The 20,625-nt window shown below is 39.0% G+C and overlaps 3 protein-coding genes across 10 annotated transcripts in view; all 3 read right to left on the bottom strand.

Annotated features, from left to right (window-relative positions):
• Positions 1-685, bottom strand: part of LOC141800708 (protein MTSS 1-like) — a 59,322-nt gene extending 58,637 nt beyond the window's left edge. For all 8 annotated transcript variants that reach the window (XM_074683433.1, XM_074683439.1, XM_074683435.1 and 5 more), the window contains exon 1: positions 176-685. In XM_074683433.1, the coding sequence (XP_074539534.1) occupies positions 176-247 (72 nt within the window). In that variant the 5' untranslated portion in view covers positions 248-685. The remainder of the gene's footprint in view (positions 1-175) is intronic.
• A 1,772-nt stretch (positions 686-2,457) lies between these two features.
• Positions 2,458-9,360, bottom strand: mal2 (mal, T cell differentiation protein 2). The gene is made up of 4 exons (XM_074682556.1): positions 9,110-9,360; positions 7,905-8,075; positions 4,314-4,514; positions 2,458-3,729 (listed from the first exon to the last, which is right to left on the bottom strand). The coding sequence occupies exons 1-4, from the start codon at positions 9,224-9,226 to the stop codon at positions 3,658-3,660; spliced, it is 561 nt and encodes a 186-aa protein (XP_074538657.1). The 5' UTR covers positions 9,227-9,360; the 3' UTR covers positions 2,458-3,657.
• Positions 9,361-10,919: 1,559 nt separating this feature from the next.
• Positions 10,920-20,021, bottom strand: LOC141800601 (uncharacterized). The gene is made up of 8 exons (XM_074683263.1): positions 19,749-20,021; positions 16,721-17,380; positions 15,731-16,099; positions 14,423-14,482; positions 13,329-13,439; positions 13,040-13,108; positions 12,131-12,778; positions 10,920-11,410 (listed from the first exon to the last, which is right to left on the bottom strand). Exons 2-8 carry the CDS (start codon positions 17,334-17,336, stop codon positions 11,034-11,036), a joined length of 2,250 nt encoding a protein of 749 aa, XP_074539364.1. The 5' UTR covers positions 17,337-17,380; positions 19,749-20,021; the 3' UTR covers positions 10,920-11,033.
• Positions 20,022-20,625: the final 604 nt, after the last annotated feature.

Genomic DNA, 20,625 nt, shown 5'->3' with positions numbered 1-20,625 from the left:
TGTTTTGGATCTTCATTTCCATAGTCGGAAATTAATGATCACTATCTAACTTTCAACAAAACCTGAAGTCATCATCCAACAGTTGGAGTTAGTTAAGAGAAATTAAAGTCATTAGTTCTCCTTAAAACAAACTTTCTTGTTTCTTTAGCTGTGTTGCAGAGTTTGCTGATCTTACTTTCATGTCTCCGATAACAGTTTGGAAGAGTCCTCCGAGCGCGCTGCATTCCTTTTCGATAACAGCCTCCATTTTCAGGACCAACTCCAGCGGTCAGTCCCGACTCTGTGAGCCGCTTTCACTCTACCACCTCCGCTCTTTAAGAAGCACAAAAATCTCCAAAATATCAACAAAGTCGATAAGAAACAGCGTGTATCCGGCTCTTCAACTCTGAGAATCGACGCCTGCCTAACTTCTTTTGGAACAACCACAGCTGGGTCCTGCTCCCGGTGAACCGTTTACTTGGAATCAAAAGAAGCTGTTGGGACGAGAGACAAATTTAAATCCCACTCTCCCCTCCACGCCGCCGTGCTCGAACCCATGGCTGGACCGCGAAAAAAGTCTCTTGCATTTTTGCTGTTCTAAACGTGAAATAATCCGCGACTTTTGGTTGTAAACGTAATTCCGCTCCTTGTCAGGTAAATACGAACACTCGGGGTTTCTCTCGCTGCGTTCTCAGCACTGACTGACTGAAAGAAAAAACGCCTGGAGAAACAAGCGACAAGATACGTCATCGACGACATCTATTTCCGGTTACACTCGTCAACTACAAAATAAAATATCTATTTTTTCGAAAGTTAAAATTATCCTGAGTCGTTATCCATCGCATTTGCGTGCACAGTAGCTTCATCTGTCTGTTGCGAGCAAAAATTGAGCCATTATTAAAAGATCTTTGGGTCTTTTGTATGATATTACTATCCGTCAAATAAAACTTTTATTGCGAAAGGGGACACACTGTTCCGGTTAATTTTTTCAGAACTTGCCCTGTTTGCAGAGGTGGTCTCAGATTGTCACCTGATGTTGTCATTCGGTTCAATATCGTAGTCCAAAACCGCGCTTTGACGAATATTGTCGTTAAAACTGGTAGAATAAAAGGGGATATTTCAATATACGGTACAAACCAATTCTTCCTAAAAAAAAAAAAAAAAAAAAAAAAAAAAAAAAAAAAAAAAAAGGGTGACTGTTTGACGTTAAGGATGAATTCTGTAAGCACTGAAATGTCTGCGCCCATATTCTATGTTTTGTTCTCTATGGTTTTGTTGGTGTTGAAGTGTTTCTATTTCTCAAAGTCTCAACGAAGACAAGTTGAGCTGCTGAGAGTTACTGCTGACATCTAGTGGTAAAAATATAAAACAACAACATCTCCGCAGCTGTTTTATCATTCATAAAAGTACTTCAATGCAATTTGCCTCATTTTGTGTAAAGGACAATGAAACAGAATATTACCTGAAACAGATATCTATACGCTGTTTGTTCGGTGGCGTGGTTAGAAAGAAGAATTTAGACTAAAGGAAAAACTAGTTTTAGTGCGACAAAGTGCTACAAGCTATTTGGCTACAGTGCCGCCATTAAAAGCAAAAAGTTTTGTCGTTTTTGTAGAATAATCTAGCCAACTAACCACAATTAACTGATGCAACAATACACTTCAACCTTCTACAATAATCCGTAAATGGCTAAAATGTACTAAGATCTGAATCTTAGACCTTCTGACTCATGGTACCCATGAGGACAAAGAGGAGAACAATATCAAGACCGGATTCAAAAAGATAAAGTGAACAGAAAAATGTGGAGGTTGGAGATTGTAGGGATTTTAAAATTAATTCGGTGTGTTTTGTTCAACAATAAGCTACAAATATTGTTTGAATCTTTTTCTACTTAACCTTGATTCTTTTCTTACTTAACCTCAATTGATTACTATGCATGGACAAGCATGGTCAGAGTGCCTTTGATGATTAGTAGTTTACTGTTGGGTTTTGAAAATAAAGTAAACTAAAAACAAAAACATGAACTCAAACTTCAATCTCTATAGGTATGATCATTATTTTATGATTATGTATTTTATTCCACACAGACCAGTAATATTGCATACATTTGAATACCAACTACTGATGAAAGTACATGCTCTTAATGGCAACGTCAAAAGTAGTGCACATTGTCAATAATGTTTTGACTTGAATTAGCCTAAAAGCTCCCAAACCTGGTTTATTAATCATCTAAAAGCTTTCATCCTATACCCTTAGGTAAATTCGAGCTCAAGGTAAGTATCTATGTAAATAGAGACTGTATTAAATGTGTTGTACATGTAACCCCTGCAACGGAAGCTTCTGCAAAAAGACCATGAGAAATATATTGTTGTTTTTAGTCTTAGGCTTTAACTTCAATGAACTCTGGCGACATCAAGTGGTAGAGCATGAGAAGACAGTACCACAAAGTACAATTTATTCCTTAATGATACAACCATGAAATTTTTAAACTTTTATTTCTGTAGTTTGACAACACATTTTTACTTCCAAAAACAGCAGATTTCAAGGACATACATTCCACTGCAAGCTACTAGAAATTATTACTATTTTGGTGGCCTGGTGATTTAAAGGAATACAGTACACTTCAGACTAATACATCACATATTACATAAGAAATTAGTGTTGGGTTTCTGTTTTACAATTTTATGGTACATAAACATAATACATGTTAAAAACTAGAAAACATACTTCTATGAATAAATTCAAGATCAATCAGTAAATAAAATCACTTTTTAAACAAAAAAGCTACTTTTAGATGTAAAATGACTGTTGTTGGCTTTTTATGTCTGTCATGGGAACAGACCTCAGAATGTCAGTTCTAATGGTCAGATGTCTAAATTTTCACTGTAATAGTTGCAACTGCAGTGAACTAAGTAGGACCGTGCTTTCGGTAGAACTTTGATACTGGTACCTGAAGGGGATTGAAAAAGTACATTACCTGTGAACTGTGAAGGAAAACATACTGGATAACCAGAATAATTCTGACAAAGTACTCAAAACAAAAACTTTGCAATTTAAATACCAAATCCATATTTAAATAGTGCCAACATAAAAGTGTTACAAAACTTACGTTAAATCAAGAGTGACGTTACTGCTCCTTGGCACCAAGGTAACTGGAGGACAGTAAAAACGTCCACCATCAACATAATTTGTTTTACATAACTTACTAGCAGCAGGCGTAGGCACAGTTGTGTGGTTTTGAAAATGGGAAATATTTCCTCCTGTGAGGATGTTACTCAGGAAATTAGGCAATATTTTTATGATTAGCAAAGTGGGTGCTCACACGAAACCACATATCTTGCAAAACCACCATACAGCTTGAAGTGTTTTATCATACACAAGTTTCAATTACAACTTTTCTCCACCTCCCTTGTAGATCTTTTCTGGAGAGGTGAAGGAGAGCTTTGAACAGTAAAATCAAGCAGCACAGAATAAACTTCATTTGGAGCTGGTTACACCTGGACATAGTTCAGTTACTTTACCCTGTTATTAAAATACCTTCAAAAGTCCAGATTGGACCTGAAATGTTTCATCTTTTTTCCCTGAACCAAACAAAAAGTAGTGCTCTTATGGAGCTCTGAATGGTTTCATTCATGTTATAAAGCAGTTATAAAAACTAGTTTGTTCTTCTTTTCTTGGTTACATCCTCCATCTCTTGAAGCCCATCACCATACTGCAGCCGTAGCAAAGTGTCACCAGAAATGCAAATATCTTGGGCATGAAGACAAAAAGAGAGAAGGCAAAATGGTTAGAACAATCTGGTTGCTGATGTATGCAGTCCTGTATTAAATTTATAAGTTTGCTGCGATTGATAGCAGCTAGCTTAGCTTTCTTTCAGGAGCCTACAGAGTTAATTCTTTCAAATGGTTGACATTTGTGCATGAAGACCTCTCCTACCTTTTGCAAATCTCCAAAAATGTGCTTTCTCATAACTAGTACTGAATAAAAATTCCAGAACAGAAAATGTGTCTTTACCTCGTTCTACTGATGTAAAAATGCTTTTAATTTCCCCAAAGACTGCAGATATAGTCTGTGACTCCAGGTTTCTTTCTTAACAGCACAATATCCAATGCATATTTGCTTTTTGTTGATTAGTCTGTGTGCTTCATGCTTTCAAATAGTGTATGCAAAATGTATTGAGTTTCATTTTTCTATTTACCACTTTAGAAACTTTCCTCCCTCAGTCATAGTCAGCATAGATTTGTCACATCGGCTTGTTTTTTTCAGCTATTACTGTGGATGTGCCATGCTGATATTGATTCAAATTGTGTAATGTAATCATCTACAGCACTCACCGTGGCTGCCACATTAATACTGTACTGGTGGTCAGTCAGAACTGTGAATACATTGCCCCGAGGGTAGGTAATACACAGGATAGTTTCAGTGCTGTTAGGCAGTGGGTTGATGTGGGCCCCTCCATTAGCTGCTGTAGTTGCTGCCTCCAACACAAAGGCAGCAAAGTAGAAAAGCACAGCCAAAAAATGGTAAAACACATCCTGGGAAAATAAAGAGAAGGGGATGACAAACAGTAAAAATAAGTTTGAGAATTTCAGGCTCTAACTGTAGACAGGCACAGACATTTGCATTTTCAAATTTGTTTTTTTTTTCCCCTGTAAACTTGCAAGACAACTTTTGGTTAACAAAGTGTACCAGTCACTGCAGGTACCTGCACTTCATAGGACACACCAGGCTGCTCAAAATGGTTAAAACTTCAAAAATTAAAAAAAAGAGAGATAAGTTGGTAAAAAAAATAGTCAACAGTGAGATTTGATACAAAGAAAAGATTGATCCAAAGGCTGAAAGCAAAGATGAAAAAAGGGATTTAAGAAACAGAGGGAGAGAGGGGCCGTCCCAGAAAGTGAGGAAGGTTAATGAGAGTTTGTGTTGTCGACTGTGCGAGCCGGCCAGGACTACAGGCTGGCCTTTGTTGTGCTGCAGTGTGAGCTCATCATCCATGTCACTCATTGTTCGGCTGAAAACAAACAACCTCACACGCCTGGCTACTCCTGGGAGCAGAGCCTGGAGCCTGAGGCAAGGAGGGCTCTGTCTGAGAGCCCAGACTTCACACAGAATCAAAATAAAGACACGACACAGGGACATGGGACATAGTCACATTCTGATAGCATTGCTGCAGTTAATATCATTAGTCAAAGAATTTCTTTTGTGGGGATTTCATGCTGTACTTTATGAAACAGCATGCAGGAGCAAGAGTGCATTTCTAAAAAAAAATGAAGTGGTGAACTATACTATAATGCTATGCTATAAAAGACTATGAAATTACCAATGTTGAGATTCTGATTGTGGTCACCTGTTACTACCAGCTGATGTCTGCATAACAAACACAGAAACTGTAAGATGAAATTAAGAACACTCAATGGAGTCTTTATCAAAGGTCCCTCAACACATGCTACCCCAATGCTGCTTCCTTTCCATCAAACTCTTGGCAGTGTTTGAGTGACGGGACACTGAGTTTGCAGGGCAATGACATGTTGTCTATGCATCCGTAAATAACATGCAGTCTGACTTGTGGGGATTGACCAAGGATCAACTTCTATTGTTTATACTTCTGTTGAAACACTGTTCAGGGCAATTTTTTATAACTCGTGAATTTTCAAGATGTTAAATCCAAAGTTTCAATTTATTGGGGACATAACTGATTTGACTCACAAGCCGGCTTAAGCTGTTGATAAGATGGTGAGGTCCTACTTCAGCTTCACCTTTTTGCCTCTTGTAAGTTTGCCTTTTCAGTATAGTGGCAGCCAATGATAGGCTCTAAACTCCCCTTTAAAAAACACTAGATGATGTCAGAGACATTTAGTGTGTCTCAAATCGCATACTTCCATACTGTGTACTCAAAATTTTCAAATTGAGTGTACTATGCATACTACATACTCACTGGCTTAGTGCGCAAATTTTGAGGGTGTAGTGCTGTCTCAAATTGCATACTGCCAAGCGCCGTACTTACCGGGAATGACGACATGACGTCGACCTCTTCTTCTTCTACATCTAATTGTGACCGGCTTCCATGTCTGAGTGGTGCTTCTGGTCACGTACTCACTGTGCAGGGTCTAACCCGCTTGTTATTATATTTGCCTGGTTCACTGGGTAATGCTAGGGCCCCGGTAACTGTTAGCCCAACAAGCTTTAGCATTCGAGATAGCTGTTAGCTCAACTAGCATTAGCATAGCCCAGTGTTTCTCAATCCTGGTCCTGGGGACCTCCTGCCCTGCATGTTTTAGATGTTACCCAACACACCTGATTCAAATGAATGGCTCGTTATCAGGCTCCAGCAGAGCTTGATAACGAGCCATTCATTTGAATCAGGTGTGTTGGAGTTGGGAACATAAAAAACATGCAGGGCAGGAGGTCCCCAGGACCAGATTTGAGAAACACTGGCATAGCCTATCATTCGCGGAACAAAACAAACAAAAACAAGTTACACCACATACACAATGTCAACAGCTGATGGTGCTTGGTGGAAACAACACGTGTAAAAAACAACATCAATAGCTTACATTTATACATTGCTGCAAGAGGAGAAAATGAGTGCATTAAGTGTCCACAGCTGCATACTCAAAATCCGGGCCGATTTGAGTACATCATCCTGGTACTTTTGCATCCTCATTTTTCGCATACTATGCATACTGTTTTTCATTTTGACGCAGTATACTCAAAATTTTGAGTATTTGAGTATGGAAGTATGCGATTTGGGACGCACTAATTAGGTACATATTATACAGACTATACATTTCTATGGTTAATGTAATGAATGCAATGACTATCAACTGCATCTCGTTTTTAATTTTTAATTTCAAAGTTACACTTTGGGGTCTTTTACACATTTATTGGTAAAGGACAGGACAGTGGGTATGGCAGAAAACTGAGAGAGAGAGTGGGGGAAGAACACACGGGAAAGGGACCTCAGCCTCAGTTGTCTGCTTACATGCGTGTGTAACCCCAGCACCAGGCCCAGTTGGGTCAAAATTTTGTCCAAGTTAACTATATTTTTCAGAAGACTTCAAAGGAGAACTGAGTTCAGCATCTTTTTGCAAGTTTCAAACATCTTGAGTGTTAAAAGTCTTCGAAGCTACCGTTTTAGATTAACTTGTTAAAATATTTGAATCGTTTCGAGGTGAGCTGAGGAGTCTAAATGCTTTTATTTGATGAAGTAGCATCCTTTCAAGATCCTTCAAGATGGTCACCAAATAAATAAGTTGCCTCACTTTGTAGCCTATACACACTCATTTTGTAACTTCTTGCAACTCTAGTTATTGCTTGTTTTGAATCATGATAGAAGATGATGTGTTACATAAGAAAATCTGTTTGCTCTTACAATGCTGTGAGTCATTTAAAGATGCATTCACTCCAAATGTCTTCTTTAAGTGTGCGTTTCTACATTTGGAGAAGTTCCTTTTTGTTCCTCATAGAAAACTTACGTAATAGACACCATACAAACCCCCTTTTAGTCATGTAATCTCTAGGAGTCATATCAACGAACAATCACTCACTTGTCATATGCAGGAAGAAATACTGTGGGCTAGATAAGGTTGGTATCCAAATAGATATCCAAAGAGAGACCCAAGACCAGTTGTTGTATATGGTATTAGACTTAAGTTATATGACTCATGTGTACATAAACCAAGTGAATTGTGATTTTTATAGCACATTGTGTTTACATTTGTTTCTGATCCATCTCTGGCTTCTCATGTACCAAACATCAGCCATCTAAATGTACCTTTAGACTTCTACCTGGATGACAGAGCATTTCTATTTTTTATATTCCAGACTGAGCAAGCTAGACAAAGAGATGAAAAGAACGGATGAGAGAGACAGATAGATGGGTTGTCGGGTAAGTCAAGCGATCATATCATTTATCAACAACTTACCACAAAGTTCCAGTTAGTGTTGATGCGGTCAGCCAGGCCGGTGACGAGGAGTGTGAGGTATGCAGAGGAGAGGAAGAAGGCGGTTACAGAGACAAACATCACCCAGCCCTGTAGCAAGGGCACAGGCACATTGGAGGAGGCCACCAGGATCCATACCAGGCCACCAAACAGCTGAAATATTTTTAAAAAACAATAATTATATTGTTGATTAAGTTATGAACTTAACTATGAACTACGCAGGTTTCATTGTCACATTCTGTTAGAAATATTAAATAATCTTGTCCTTAGCTCTGTTTTTGCCATTAATTAAGATCTGAAAATAACGATGATTATGTGGCTGAAATATTTCCGTTTTCAAGAAATAGTTCTTGTGCTAAAAAGTCAGGCCCAAAGCCATGAACCCTATCTTTACCTATCTTACTGAGTTTGATAAAGAAACACTAGTCTAACATGACTGATGCATCCCTAAATGTGAGGAATGTTTGCATTAAAACTTAAACTTATGTCATACATTGCATTGATTCATTCTTAATATATATTTTTTTCTCCAGCTGTAACCAAGATGCCTTCATACAGCAGTTTTTGCTGACAATGAGTTTTAAGTTACACTTTTTATTCTGAGGTCAGACAAAAAAAGTATTTAAATCATTTTGGTCACATATTGAACCATTATTATATAAAAGTACAACTGTTTAGGCTGATAAAGATAAAAGTTTTTTAAAAAATGGGACAGTAGCCCCAACATTGGATTCAGGCATTTAAATGTGTTTTCATGTCAGGGCCTATCAATGCAGGCCTTCAACAGCAAACAGCTCCGAGATAAGCAGTCAAATACAGTCAAACAAGGAGTTAGCATGTAGAAGCAACGATAGATTGTACGCTAACTTTTTATGCATCATTACAGGATAGAATTTTCTAAATAATCGTTATAGTTCTCACTTATGCATGTAGCAGGTGTTTAGATAGCCTTTTGCCTGAGGCCACATTTGCCCTTGCTTTGCTGTCAAACGCAATATACCCTGCCTCAGGCAATCACAGTGACGACGAAAGCTACTGTGAAATACCGAACAGCAGCAGTTTAAAGTCTACCAAGGAATTAATTATTAATACAGTAAAATTTATCGTGCAAGGTGTATACAGAAGCACAAAGAAAGTCATTGCCAAACGAAAACCATCAAATGTCGTTAATTAATAAAAAGCCTTACTATTTCTAAACAGACAAGCGCTCCAGAGTAAGTTCTCAGGACTTCCAGTCCCAAAGGTAGAGAAATAGTTGGCGCTGGGAAAGAGGTGGCAGCGGGATCAGCGGCTGGTTCCGACATCTCTATATCCCCCTCTCTCTTCTCTCTGTCTCCCCCTCTTTCCTCTGACTCTCACCCTCTGTGACTCTCCCACTGAGAAAAAAACGACGCCGTTAAACAAAGGACGGGAGCAGCGGGGGAAATTCCTCGGGAGTCGTGTGTCCCCCAAAACAGGTCGGACAGGTGCACGCGCCACTCCCTGGAAACCTGTGGTACATTCAAGGACATCGCGGAAGCACCAAAACTCAGACACTGAGTTTTGTAGACGTTGCGTGAAATGCGTGAAACTAACAAAACACACACACAAAAGGTTTTTTATAGTAGTTCTATTCTGTAAGTGAAACTAAGCTGAGTCCAGTCACCTAGAATATAGATGTTAAAAAACTGTTTCACTCGCGAACAACATGCACCATCTTTGAACAATTAGTCCAAAGAGATGAGTTGGAGCCTTTGACTGAGAGCAATACGAATGTTCATATAATGAATAAATATCATCTCATAACATGTTTTTATCGGAATTACTATTTGTATGTAAATTAATATTAACAGATGGATTTTTCAGGGTAAATCTGCCGTTAGCCTCACATGAGGTGGCTATCAGAAAATGTTGGGTATGTCATAAAAGGCATTAAGGTGTGTTTACGATGATGTAACATACTTTATTGGTAGCTGACTATTATAATCTCCACACCCAAACTGTCATTTCTTGAGAACTTCACATTCAATTACACACAAACGGTCATGTCTCTATTTAGTAAGTATGGAATGTCAAGACATTCCTATAACCAATTGATTTCTTTAACACTGTTTGAAAAGACATAGGAAGCTAAGAAACAATAGTGTGTACAGTGGTTAACCTTCCCAATGCAGGAGTCATGCAGTTGGGAAGTAAATATTTGTTTTAGTATTACTTTAACCACTAAAGAGAGATGAGAACTGATTTTTCCAACAGACACAGAAACATTTAACATAATATTGGTTCTCAAACAGCAGAACAATATAACTGTTTCCAGGCAGGGTTTTTGACCAAATGGTAAAGGACTGTGCTGCCGGAGCGAGAGCAGTTTGTAGTGATTAGTCATGGTTAATGTGTAGCCAGGGCTTGGTTTATGTGAAACAATGTTGATATAACCTCTGAAAGGCTGTCAGGCTGAGTTCACTTGTGTGGCTGAGAGTCAGAGTTTGTTTAGACCCTATAATTACCTGTATCCCACCAACATTATGAAAAACTATTGCTGATAAAAAACAACAGCACAGTTTAACTTCAGATCTTGTACAGGGAAAACTTTTAGGGAAGAACTTTTCATGCGTAAAGAATTGGTTACACATACAGCTAATTCAGTTTTAATCCCTCAGTCTTTAAGCTCTGCTAGGTGATGTGTAGAAACAATCATTAAAACCTGTCAATCCATTGTTCTGTTATGTAAGTTTATTATTTATTTTTATATCAGTGGGAGAAAACAGAAAAAAATACAACACTGCATTGTGCCTTTAGCTGTGATTTATTTACAATGCGCCATAGGACAAGTATGAAGTGAGAGCTTAAAGGCACTCATTCTGCGTTATCTTGAACAATACATCTCCACTTTGATTACGACAAGAAAACAAACAACTCAGTGTTTTAAACACATCGAAACATTTTTTCAGAGAAAAAGGTAGATCACCTCAAAAAATTATCAAGGAATATTTTTAATACACATTTATTCATTTATGTATTCTTTTTTAAATTTTGGCACAGTTTAAAGAGTAAATGCATGAACTCTTTTGAGGGATAGGGGAATGGGGTGGTAGGCTGTTACAGTAGTATACGTCACAACATGGGAAGACCTTAAATCTCACATGCCCATGAAAATTCGTTACTACAAGGTGCATCATTCAGTTTCACTTCACTACGAGAAACTTCTGCACAATCCTCATTTCCAGTATTATTTGGTTCCCCCTTTTTCCAAAACCCTGTGTTTTCCAAGTCAGTCCCATCCACCCACTGCCACTTGCCCTCATGTGCCTTGTCAGTGAGACCAATCCAGGTATAGGTGTTACCTTTGCTGACAAATGTTAGCTCAGCTTTTGTTTTTGGCATTGCAAGATCCCCTCCTCTTGACTGACAGTCCGCTTGGCTTTCCTCCCAGGATTTAGAAAGCCCGCCTCGAGAGAAAAAATAGCACTTGTTGTTGAACAGGGTCCATCCTGAGAGGCAAACTTTACCTGGGGGGGAAATGGAGATTTTAGAGCTTCAAATCAGGTTTGAAAAGTGTATTCCATTATTACATAAAACGATTGAATATACATTAAAAAGATTTTGGTCAAGATTTCACAAAGGTGGCTTTTCATCCTGTGTCATCAGTGGTGATCAGTGTTACTGGTTAGTGGGAAATGCTAGCATTAACATTTTTTCAGTTCCCCAAGCAGTATTATAAATATCACAGTTCTCATTTTTACCACATGATGAGGATTGAATGAAAATAAACAATCTAACTTAACCATTCTTGGGTGCTTTGCTTGTGATTTTCTCTATAATTTTTTTTTTTAAGTTTATGTAAAGCAGTTGAAAAATAGTATTCAAATGTTGTCAGACTATATAAATTGTGTTATTTAGCAAAGCTAAAAAAGGCTAGAGTATCAAAAGCATGAGGATATTGGCAATAATCTCTGCTCTAGGGACATGTTGTTGAGGTACATGGCAGCCACCTCAACCATGCACTTTTTTTTTATTACCAGTTGACATTGAAAAGACTAAAGTCAATTTTACTGACAAGCCAGATTCATCAATAACCAAGCCATACATTTCTTGAAATAAAAACACCTGCAGAGAGTTTAACCTCAGCTCACATTGCATATGTCGTCACATGAAATATAATCTTAGTTTAATGACAAAAGTTTTCTACAGTACAACTGACTCTCTTGGAATTGAAGTGCATTTCTCACCTGTCTGATTGGCTGAGAGGATGTTGATCTCTTCTTGAAACCTATCGCGTTGTCCAAGCACTCTGTTGTACTGGGCCCGCAGATCATTTAATGATTCTGACAGGTTTTTGTTGCGCATCTTCAGAGAGTCTCGCTCCCTTATTATCCCATCCATCTCATCTCTCATAGTGTCTCTGCCTGTGGTCAAGTTGAGTGTTTGAAGTTTCAGCAGGTCTAGCTGAGCCGTCAGAGCCTCTCGCTCATCTCTACAAGCATCCTGCTTCTGAATCGGATCTTCCTTGTGGACAACTTTAAGTCTGGTCAGGTTGCTGAAGAAAATCTTCAGTTGGTCCCGTTCATCCTTAAGAGTCGCTCGCTCATTTCTCAGAGCTTCACGCTCATCCTTCAGGGCATTTCTGTCTTTGAGTAGGTCACCCGAGTAGTTCCCCAGTTGGTGTCTCTCACTTTTTAGAGCCTGCCGTTCCTCCATCAGAGCCTCAAGTTCTTTTCTCACTGAATCTCTTTCCTCTTTCAGAGCATCTCTGTCTTGAGTCAGGCTGCTGGATCTTAACTTCTGTTGATCTGGCTCATCTGGCTTGTCTCTTGTGGTTGTTAGGTTGCGAATCAGATTTTCATACTTTGTGTCCCAACGGTTGATTGCACTGGTATCTGTGACAGAAATCATTGAGAATTGAAAAATAAAAACATGAGTCTTCATGAGCACACTCACTTGAGTTTTCTGTGTGACAGTCTAAAAAAATGTTACAAAGTGATTGTTTTAAAATGTTCTAGGAAATAATAATAAAAAAAAGCTCTGGAAACTCTCTTAGAGTTCATAATTGGAAAAAATAAAACTCTGAATTCTGCACTTTTGTGCTGATCATTTTGACTTCTGAAAATATCAAATTACCATGCAACAGCTGTACTCACTTTGAGCCACCAGTATCACAGACAGCAGAAGAAGCACCAGACACACAACAGAAGTTCCAATCCACCACACTGGAGAAGAAATAAAATGCATGGGCCATGAAAACCAAAAACACAGGGATGGATTGGAATATGTGTTAGATGATCCCTGTTTAACCCTTTCTCTTACTGTCTTATCATTATTCCATTCACCTCATTTTGTTTAATAACTACAGGTTCATTTTCTGTCACAGTGAATGCACTGGTTGTTCTTCTGGTAGTTGTTTAAAATATCTTAAGTTTATTGTCTTACCTGAACTTGGAGACCTCCTCCCGCTTTTTGATCCATCATCAATAGTCATCAGATACCGAGTATCTCCTCCAAACTCCCCTGATCTTCTGCTAAATGTTGAAGACATCTGTCAAAGAAGTAGCGCCTTCCACCCTTCCAGACTTCACTCTGACACAGGGTTTCAATTGTTGCATAAGGCTGTTTTTATTGGGATGCGTTTTTTGCTGGTTCTGCAAATTCATGTTGAGACATGTTATGTTTGTGTTTGGGTGGAGTCTCTTTATGATACAGTGCGTCTCTGAGTTTTACATAAATTTTACATTGCATTTCTGAAACAAACTGTGGTTAAATTATGTATCATTTTTAAAAATACATTCTTTTATATTTCTACTAATTTAAGTTTCTTCCCAAACAACTTCTTCAACTTTATCTTTATCCATATATAAATAATGAAATGATATGATTCAATTTACTGATTTAACAACTAAAATACATTTATATTTTCTTTAGTATAATTTATAACTATCACATTTTACACAACAGCCAAGGATTTATATAAGATAAGACTGACAGGGCGTTTTGTGCCCATAGAAGCCAGGATTAAACCATCATCCATTGGACTGACAGATGTCTGACCCTGGTACAGAGCCACAGATGTCCCATGAGACAAATTCGTACACATGCCTTGAAAAGGGTAGTATCAGTTATTTTGCTGTTTTCTCTCCAAGCTCAAAACTGATTTTTCTCCCCATCTTTATGTCCATTACTGAATGAAGATTTGTCATAGCTTTTGCCTTTTTTCGATTTGATGTCAATTTAGTGAAGTGTAGTCTAGGTGTAAGAGTTTTTAAGCTGCAATTTTACTGATTTGTTGTGACCTAACACGTTTAGGGTTGTATTGGGTAGCTTCAGGTTATATCTTATTACAACTCCTCCCTTCGATTTCTTTTTGCACACTATCAGAAATAGAAGGTCAAAACAAAACAAAAGACTACTGTGGACAGAGCCTTAAAAGCTGGCGCCCAACACAGCCCATGTTTCAGGACAGTCAGCATAAACTGTCTGCTTTACTTTCCTATACTCAAAAACAGGATGTGAACACTGAAATATAGTACCCTCAGGAATAGCAGCAGAGGAGCCTATCTCTTCCAGCACAGATTGACATTCATTAGATACTGCACAGAAAAAAAAAACACAACATAGGAAATTACACAACCTCCACTCTTGCATGGTGAGAACCACTTACACAGCGCGAATAAAACATGTCCTGACATGTGGAGTCAGTAGCGTAGGTACATGTGTCATTCATCAGGATAGAAGAGAAACACTCTCTGTTCCTGAAACTAAACATGAGAAGTCATAATTCCTGAATAACCTCAAGTAAACCCTGAACATCTGTGGGAAAATGAACTTTGGATTCTTTTCCACATCAATCATCGAATATGTTATTAAGAGACAAGTCAGGCTTTTCAACTAATCATTAACACTAATGATCACTAGATGATACAGAAAGGGGAAGTCTTACAGACTCTGTTAAGTTGTCTTATGTCACTAAATCACATGTGGTTCACACTCAAATACTGATGTTAGCTCAGTATAGCTACTTTTTCCTGGTTGCATTGGCTGGAATGTCAAAATTTGAGACTCCAGAAATTGTAATATTTTAGATTAATCTATATACTTCAATACTTATGTTTATCACATTGTTTCCTGTTGAGTGTGCAACGTTTTATATAACTTAATATTTGTGGCCCGTACATAACTCATTACAACATGCAGACCTCAGTCTTTACGTATTATATGCTTATCCAATATTCTTTTATTGCAGACTTTTTCTTCCTGATTGCTTTTGCAAAGGTTAGCTGCATTTAATATTGGTATACAGAATAAATTTTCAAACAAAATTAAAACATATTTTGGCAAAAACATATTCCTACATTTAAAATGGATTTCAAAGTAACATTTTTTTAATGTTTTGACGTTTTCATGATCAATACAGTTCTAAATAAACGTAAAACATAAAGTGTTATGGTTGTTGTAACTTGTCAAATACTGCTTACCACGCACAGCATGGGGTCTTTGGCATCCACATTCTCATCTGCAGTTGCCAGAGTTAAATCTTGTTTGTATTTGTATTGTACGAGTTTGCAATAATTAAATAATGAAACTGAAACAAAAATAGATCTTCATTCATGCTTTTAATGTTATTCTTTTTCTTAAATCAGCTGAAAAAAAGCTTTTAAAACATAAAGAAGAAGTTACATTGAGCCACTTATTATTCATCACAGAATGTTAAGATGATTAATGAAAATTATACAATGATACAGTGTAATTTGTACGGCTCTGTAGGATATGTAAAAAAAAAAGAAAAAAGCAAAGCCTGATCAAAACACATTTGCTGTCAATTGGACCTTAGGCCTCACACACCCATGGAAATTTTGCACTACAAGGCACATCATTTAACTTCCCCTCATCCTTCGCAACCTCAGCACAGTCCTCATTTGAATTAGCGTTATTGGGTTCCCCTTGTTTCCAGAATCCCTGGCTCTTCAGGTCAGTCCCATCTACCCACTTCCACTTGCCCTCTTGCAACCTATCAGACAGACCGATCCAGGTGAACGTGTTACTTCTACTGACAAAAGTCAGTTCGACTCTCGCTTTTGGCTTGGCCAGGTCCCCACCTCTGGATTGACAATCCTGTCTGCTCTCATCCCATGTTTTTTTCACTTCACTGGGAGAGAAATAGTAGCACTTGTCGTTGAACCTGGTCCATCCATGGTGGCAAGTTTTAGCTTGAGAGAAATTTAAATACAGCAGTGAGTTTAGGTGGTCTAAAAACAAGCTTTAAGTCTGATTTTACTGCATCAAAGGTGTACATGTATGACAACAGCTCAAGATAGATTCAAAGGTTGGGCACTCTCAGAGCACATATGAAACATCCAGATCAATGAGGAATATTTGCAACAAGATATGAAGGTATTGTGAAATGCTAAAAGGTCTGACATAACTCATTTGTAGAACGCATAGTGTAAACCTGAATACCAAGGCAACATACCCTGGTCAAACTCTACCATTGACCAACGCTACTATTTGACGACACGTAAATGAAACTTTAATGTGTTTCATAGCCCCAGCATAATAAAATAACCAGAGCTAAATGATCTTTTACTTAAAATGCACAAATCACATGATCACATCATAAATATTCACCTATCTTTAAGATGTCATTTATTTTGATTAACAAGCTAACCTCATTGTCTGATTCCATGTTGAATAGAGTAGTTTTAAACACAATCAGTGGTGCATTCAATAAAATACTTTGTTTTCAGAAACATATTTAATTTCAGCTCTGAATCCATTGCAAGTAAAACGATAAAATAATTATGAATTTGCTGCTAAAATCAAGCTCTTACCTGTGAGTTGGACCCTAAGATTATTGACTTCCTGTTGGAGCTGATTTCGACTTGCAGTAACATTGTTGTACTGGTTCTGCAGAGCATCCATATTTCTCTTCAGGATACTGAACTGACTCTTTAGCTGGTCTCTCTCACCTCGTAGAGCATCTCGCTCCTCCCTCAGGGTTTGTTTTTCTTTGGTCAGGCTGCTGGAGTAAGCCTTTGCTTGGTCTCGTTCATCTCGCACGGCGTCTCGTTCATCACTCAAAGCATTTATATCTTTAGTCAAAGTGAGGGATAAGTTCTTCAGATGGTCTCTCTCATCTTGCATTGAACCCAGCTTTGTGATCAGAACGTCTCGCTCATCTCTGAGAAAATCTCTGTTTTGGGTCATGCTACTGTAGTTAGTCTTTAGTCCATCTTGTTCAGCTTTCAAAGCTTGAAGCTCCTTTTTAAGAGCATTGCCCTCATTCCTCAGAGCTTCTTGTCCGTTTCTGAGAGTGTCTCTTTCTCCTGATAGGTTACTGTGGTGAGTCTTCAGTTGGTCATGCTCTTCTTCAAGAGCTTCTTTCTCGTGTTTCAGAGCCTCCCGTTCATCTTTTAAAGCATCCCTATCCTTGGTAAGGTTATACATCAGGTATTCATATTTGGTGTCCCACTGGTTGATAGCACTGGTATCTTAAACAGAAAAAAAGTCATTTAAATGATATTTTTTTAAAAGAACTCCCTCTTTACAAAGTATACCTGTCACTAAGAGATGAACTGCCTCCAGCGATATGAACTGCTTCGGTTGTAGAAGTGACACTGCTTTGGAAGCTCTCTTGCAGTTTATCATACATTCATAAACAAGAAGCACACATCAATATAGCATTTAAACAGTTTATCAACGTAAGAGTAAATGAGGAATAAAGTGTTGTACGGAAGGAGGGGTGTGCAAAGCAAGAACAGAATGGATGTAGTGGTTTGGTGGCTGCGACTATAGGGCAGATCTTGTTGAGAGAGGGAGATGTGGTCTTGCCACATGGGTAGCCATTACCTACAAACCATCTTCTATTGTAGCAATGCCCCAAAACCATCAGAAAGACTGTGATCTGTAAACAGATGTATCTCAGCTGAAAGGGTTGATAGATCAACTACAAAGAGATTCCATTTCGGCTTGGCTTGGACAGTTGAGAAAAAAATTGAGTCAAGAGAAGGGACAGAAGAGTCAATGGGAGATGGAGAAATTAAACCCCATCCTGGGGAAAGACACAAAGGGAAAATTGAGGTGGCCAAGAAGGGAGATTGCCAGCTTGCATGACTGAGAAGGAAGAAGCATTTATGCAACCAGACTCATTAAAATTGTTGCAGATGGCATGACCTGCCTGATGCATGACGATTCTGCCTTTCTTGTCGATGCCACTTATCGCGGGGACGATAACTGAAAAGGCTGTCTGCACCTGGAGCAGAGGAACTAGTGAAGCCAGGGTTGACAAGTGAGAAAAGGCAGAGCTAGTTGTGGCTTGGTGTAGGTGGTGTAGAGCAGGGGCAGGCAGGATAAGAGGGGACATCACACGGATATCACAGAAAAGCTGCACGGGCCAAAAATGCAACAATAAGTCTCATTATCGATACAGTCCCAGAAAGGTGCTCCTATAAACTGCTGGAAACAGTTGCGGCTTTTAAAGCAAAGTGTACATGGTACTGATAGGAGCAATGACCTACAAGAAAAGGTTTTTAATTGAAAACAAGGGACATGGCCATCTAATATCTGGCAGTGGCCAGGAAATAGGAAACAAAGAACATCCCTGAAAGGAAGAGGAAGGAATAAGCAAACTCTATAAGAGTAAGCTCTTTGGAACAGGTGAAAACTGTTCCTCCTTGAGAGGGGTTCTCCTCGAAACCTTCTACAATTCTATCAGCACAAGCCTGATTAAGTGAAGGAAGAATACATAAAAAGAAAAAGTGCAAGACTGATGTAAATACTGTTAAGGATCTGTTGTTGAGATTAGTGGGTATTGGCGTATGATGTGACATGAGGATAAAGGTTGACCAATGAGGAGAGTGGCTGTAGCCAAGGTGAAAGTGAGTGGAGCCAACTAGGTTAAAAACAGCTGGATGATAACTTAAAATCGTCAGTCTGATGCCCAGACTGACAATAACAGATGTCCCCTCGGTTGAATTACGGAATGCAGTTGCAACTCAGTGCCCGATGCTCTGTCTGATGCAACCTGCTGTTATTGCTGGAGTAGACCACCTGGGGGCAAAGGCGTCCCTGTGCTGTAAGCCCAGGCTATGCTGAAGGCAAGGAGTAAATGGCAGAAGTGCTGACATCTTGGTGTCAGGGTTTCCTAGAGAGGTGAGTAGGTGGGACAGCTGGTGGGCGGCTGTTTTGAAGGCTTGTTGCTCTTTAGTAAAAACATGATAAAGAGGGGGCTGTTAAAAAAAGGAAGGCAGCCCTGGGGGAGACAGTCTGCTGTAGGAGAATGGCTTTTTTCTTTTCTTTATTTTTTTTTATTAAGAGAAGTAGAATCACCCTGAACTACATTTTTGATTGTGTTGTCCTCTTTTTGGCTTGTTTTTTTTTTTTTTTTTTTGGATATAGTGTGCTCACTGTCCCTTTAACTGAGGTGCGGCATTCTTCATGCGCGGCAGTGTTTTGCTTGATGACGTCACAAGAGGCGGGAAGCGGTCCGGTGAGCGGCAGAACAACATAAGTTTGTTGACAAGTTATTTGTTGGCGTACCGGTAGAACGCAATTTTCTTGGATATTAAAGTTTTTGGAGAGTGGCACCAGTCCATTCTATATCTTGGTTGAAAGCGGATGATTCGGTGATCTGACAGGAGCTTGATGTCGCTCTGAGCCGCTGCCAGTTGAAAGCAGGGAGGCTGACGGGAGGCAGCTGACGTTTCTGAGGAGGAGAGGTAGGAGAACCGCGGCGACGGCGTGGAGCTACGTCCTCTTTTCTGTGTTGAGGGAGGTGGACTTAGAAACGAAACACGGCGGAACATCAAACCACCGAGGAGACTGTACGGTGGCTCACTGCCCCTTGCTGGGCGGTCTTACCGTGGCTAAGAGCGGGGCCCCCAGCGTGGATGGTTCGACCTTGAGTTCTCCCACAGTGTCCAAGTTACAATGGTGTCATCCTGGTCCCTGTAAAGACCTCCTTTGGACGCGGAGGGGGTTGTGAAGTCCATGGTACTTGAACAGTAAGTAACAAAAGGCTACACGCAATGTAGATTTCTCAATAGTTTAGCGTTTTGTTGGTTTTTGTTACCTGCTTGTTCGGCTTACGAAGTCAGAGCAAACAGGATGCTGGGGGTTGGGAGGGTTTTATGACCGGAAGAGGTTAGGTCGAGGTGTGGTTCTGCTCCTCACAAACTCTGCTAAAAGCTTAATTTCTTATCATGCAAAGAGATGAACAGTCTGGATTTTTCATGTGTTGACTGAGTGAATGAATAAACAGTTTGTTTCAGACGTGTGTGCTAATAATGCAAGAGGTAAAGTAGAACCCCCCCCCCCCAAAAAAAAATAAATAAATAAATAAATAAATAAAAATAAATAAATAAAATAAAAAAAAACAACGAAATAGAAATCAATTAAAAAATGTTACACAATGCTCATCAATGAATGAATACTGTACTCACTGTTTGCCACAAAGATCACTGTCAGCAGAAGAAGCAGCAGACACACAGCCGCAGCTCCGATCCACAACACTGAAATGAACCAAATGTCAATGTGGAGTTAAAAACATAGGTAAAAATATGTTTATGCTTTTCTCTAAAATGAGAGACTAAGCATTTTATTCTCTCTTGTATGCTGTGCACTGTACTACTGCATACTGACTAAAAGGTATAAAAGCGCAACTTGCTACCTAAACTTTGGGATCGTCTTCCTCTTCTTGATCCATCATCAATACTCATCATGTACTGATGATCTCTTC

This window comes from Halichoeres trimaculatus, unplaced genomic scaffold (genome assembly GCF_033239565.1).
Source record: "Halichoeres trimaculatus isolate MK-OKI-2021-1 unplaced genomic scaffold, fHalTri1.1 fHalTri1_scaffold_12, whole genome shotgun sequence".
In the NCBI taxonomy this organism is placed as follows: Eukaryota; Metazoa; Chordata; class Actinopteri; order Labriformes; family Labridae; genus Halichoeres; species Halichoeres trimaculatus.
Note: the sequence above shows the minus strand (reverse complement) of the source record. Positions and strands in the feature narration are given on the sequence as shown.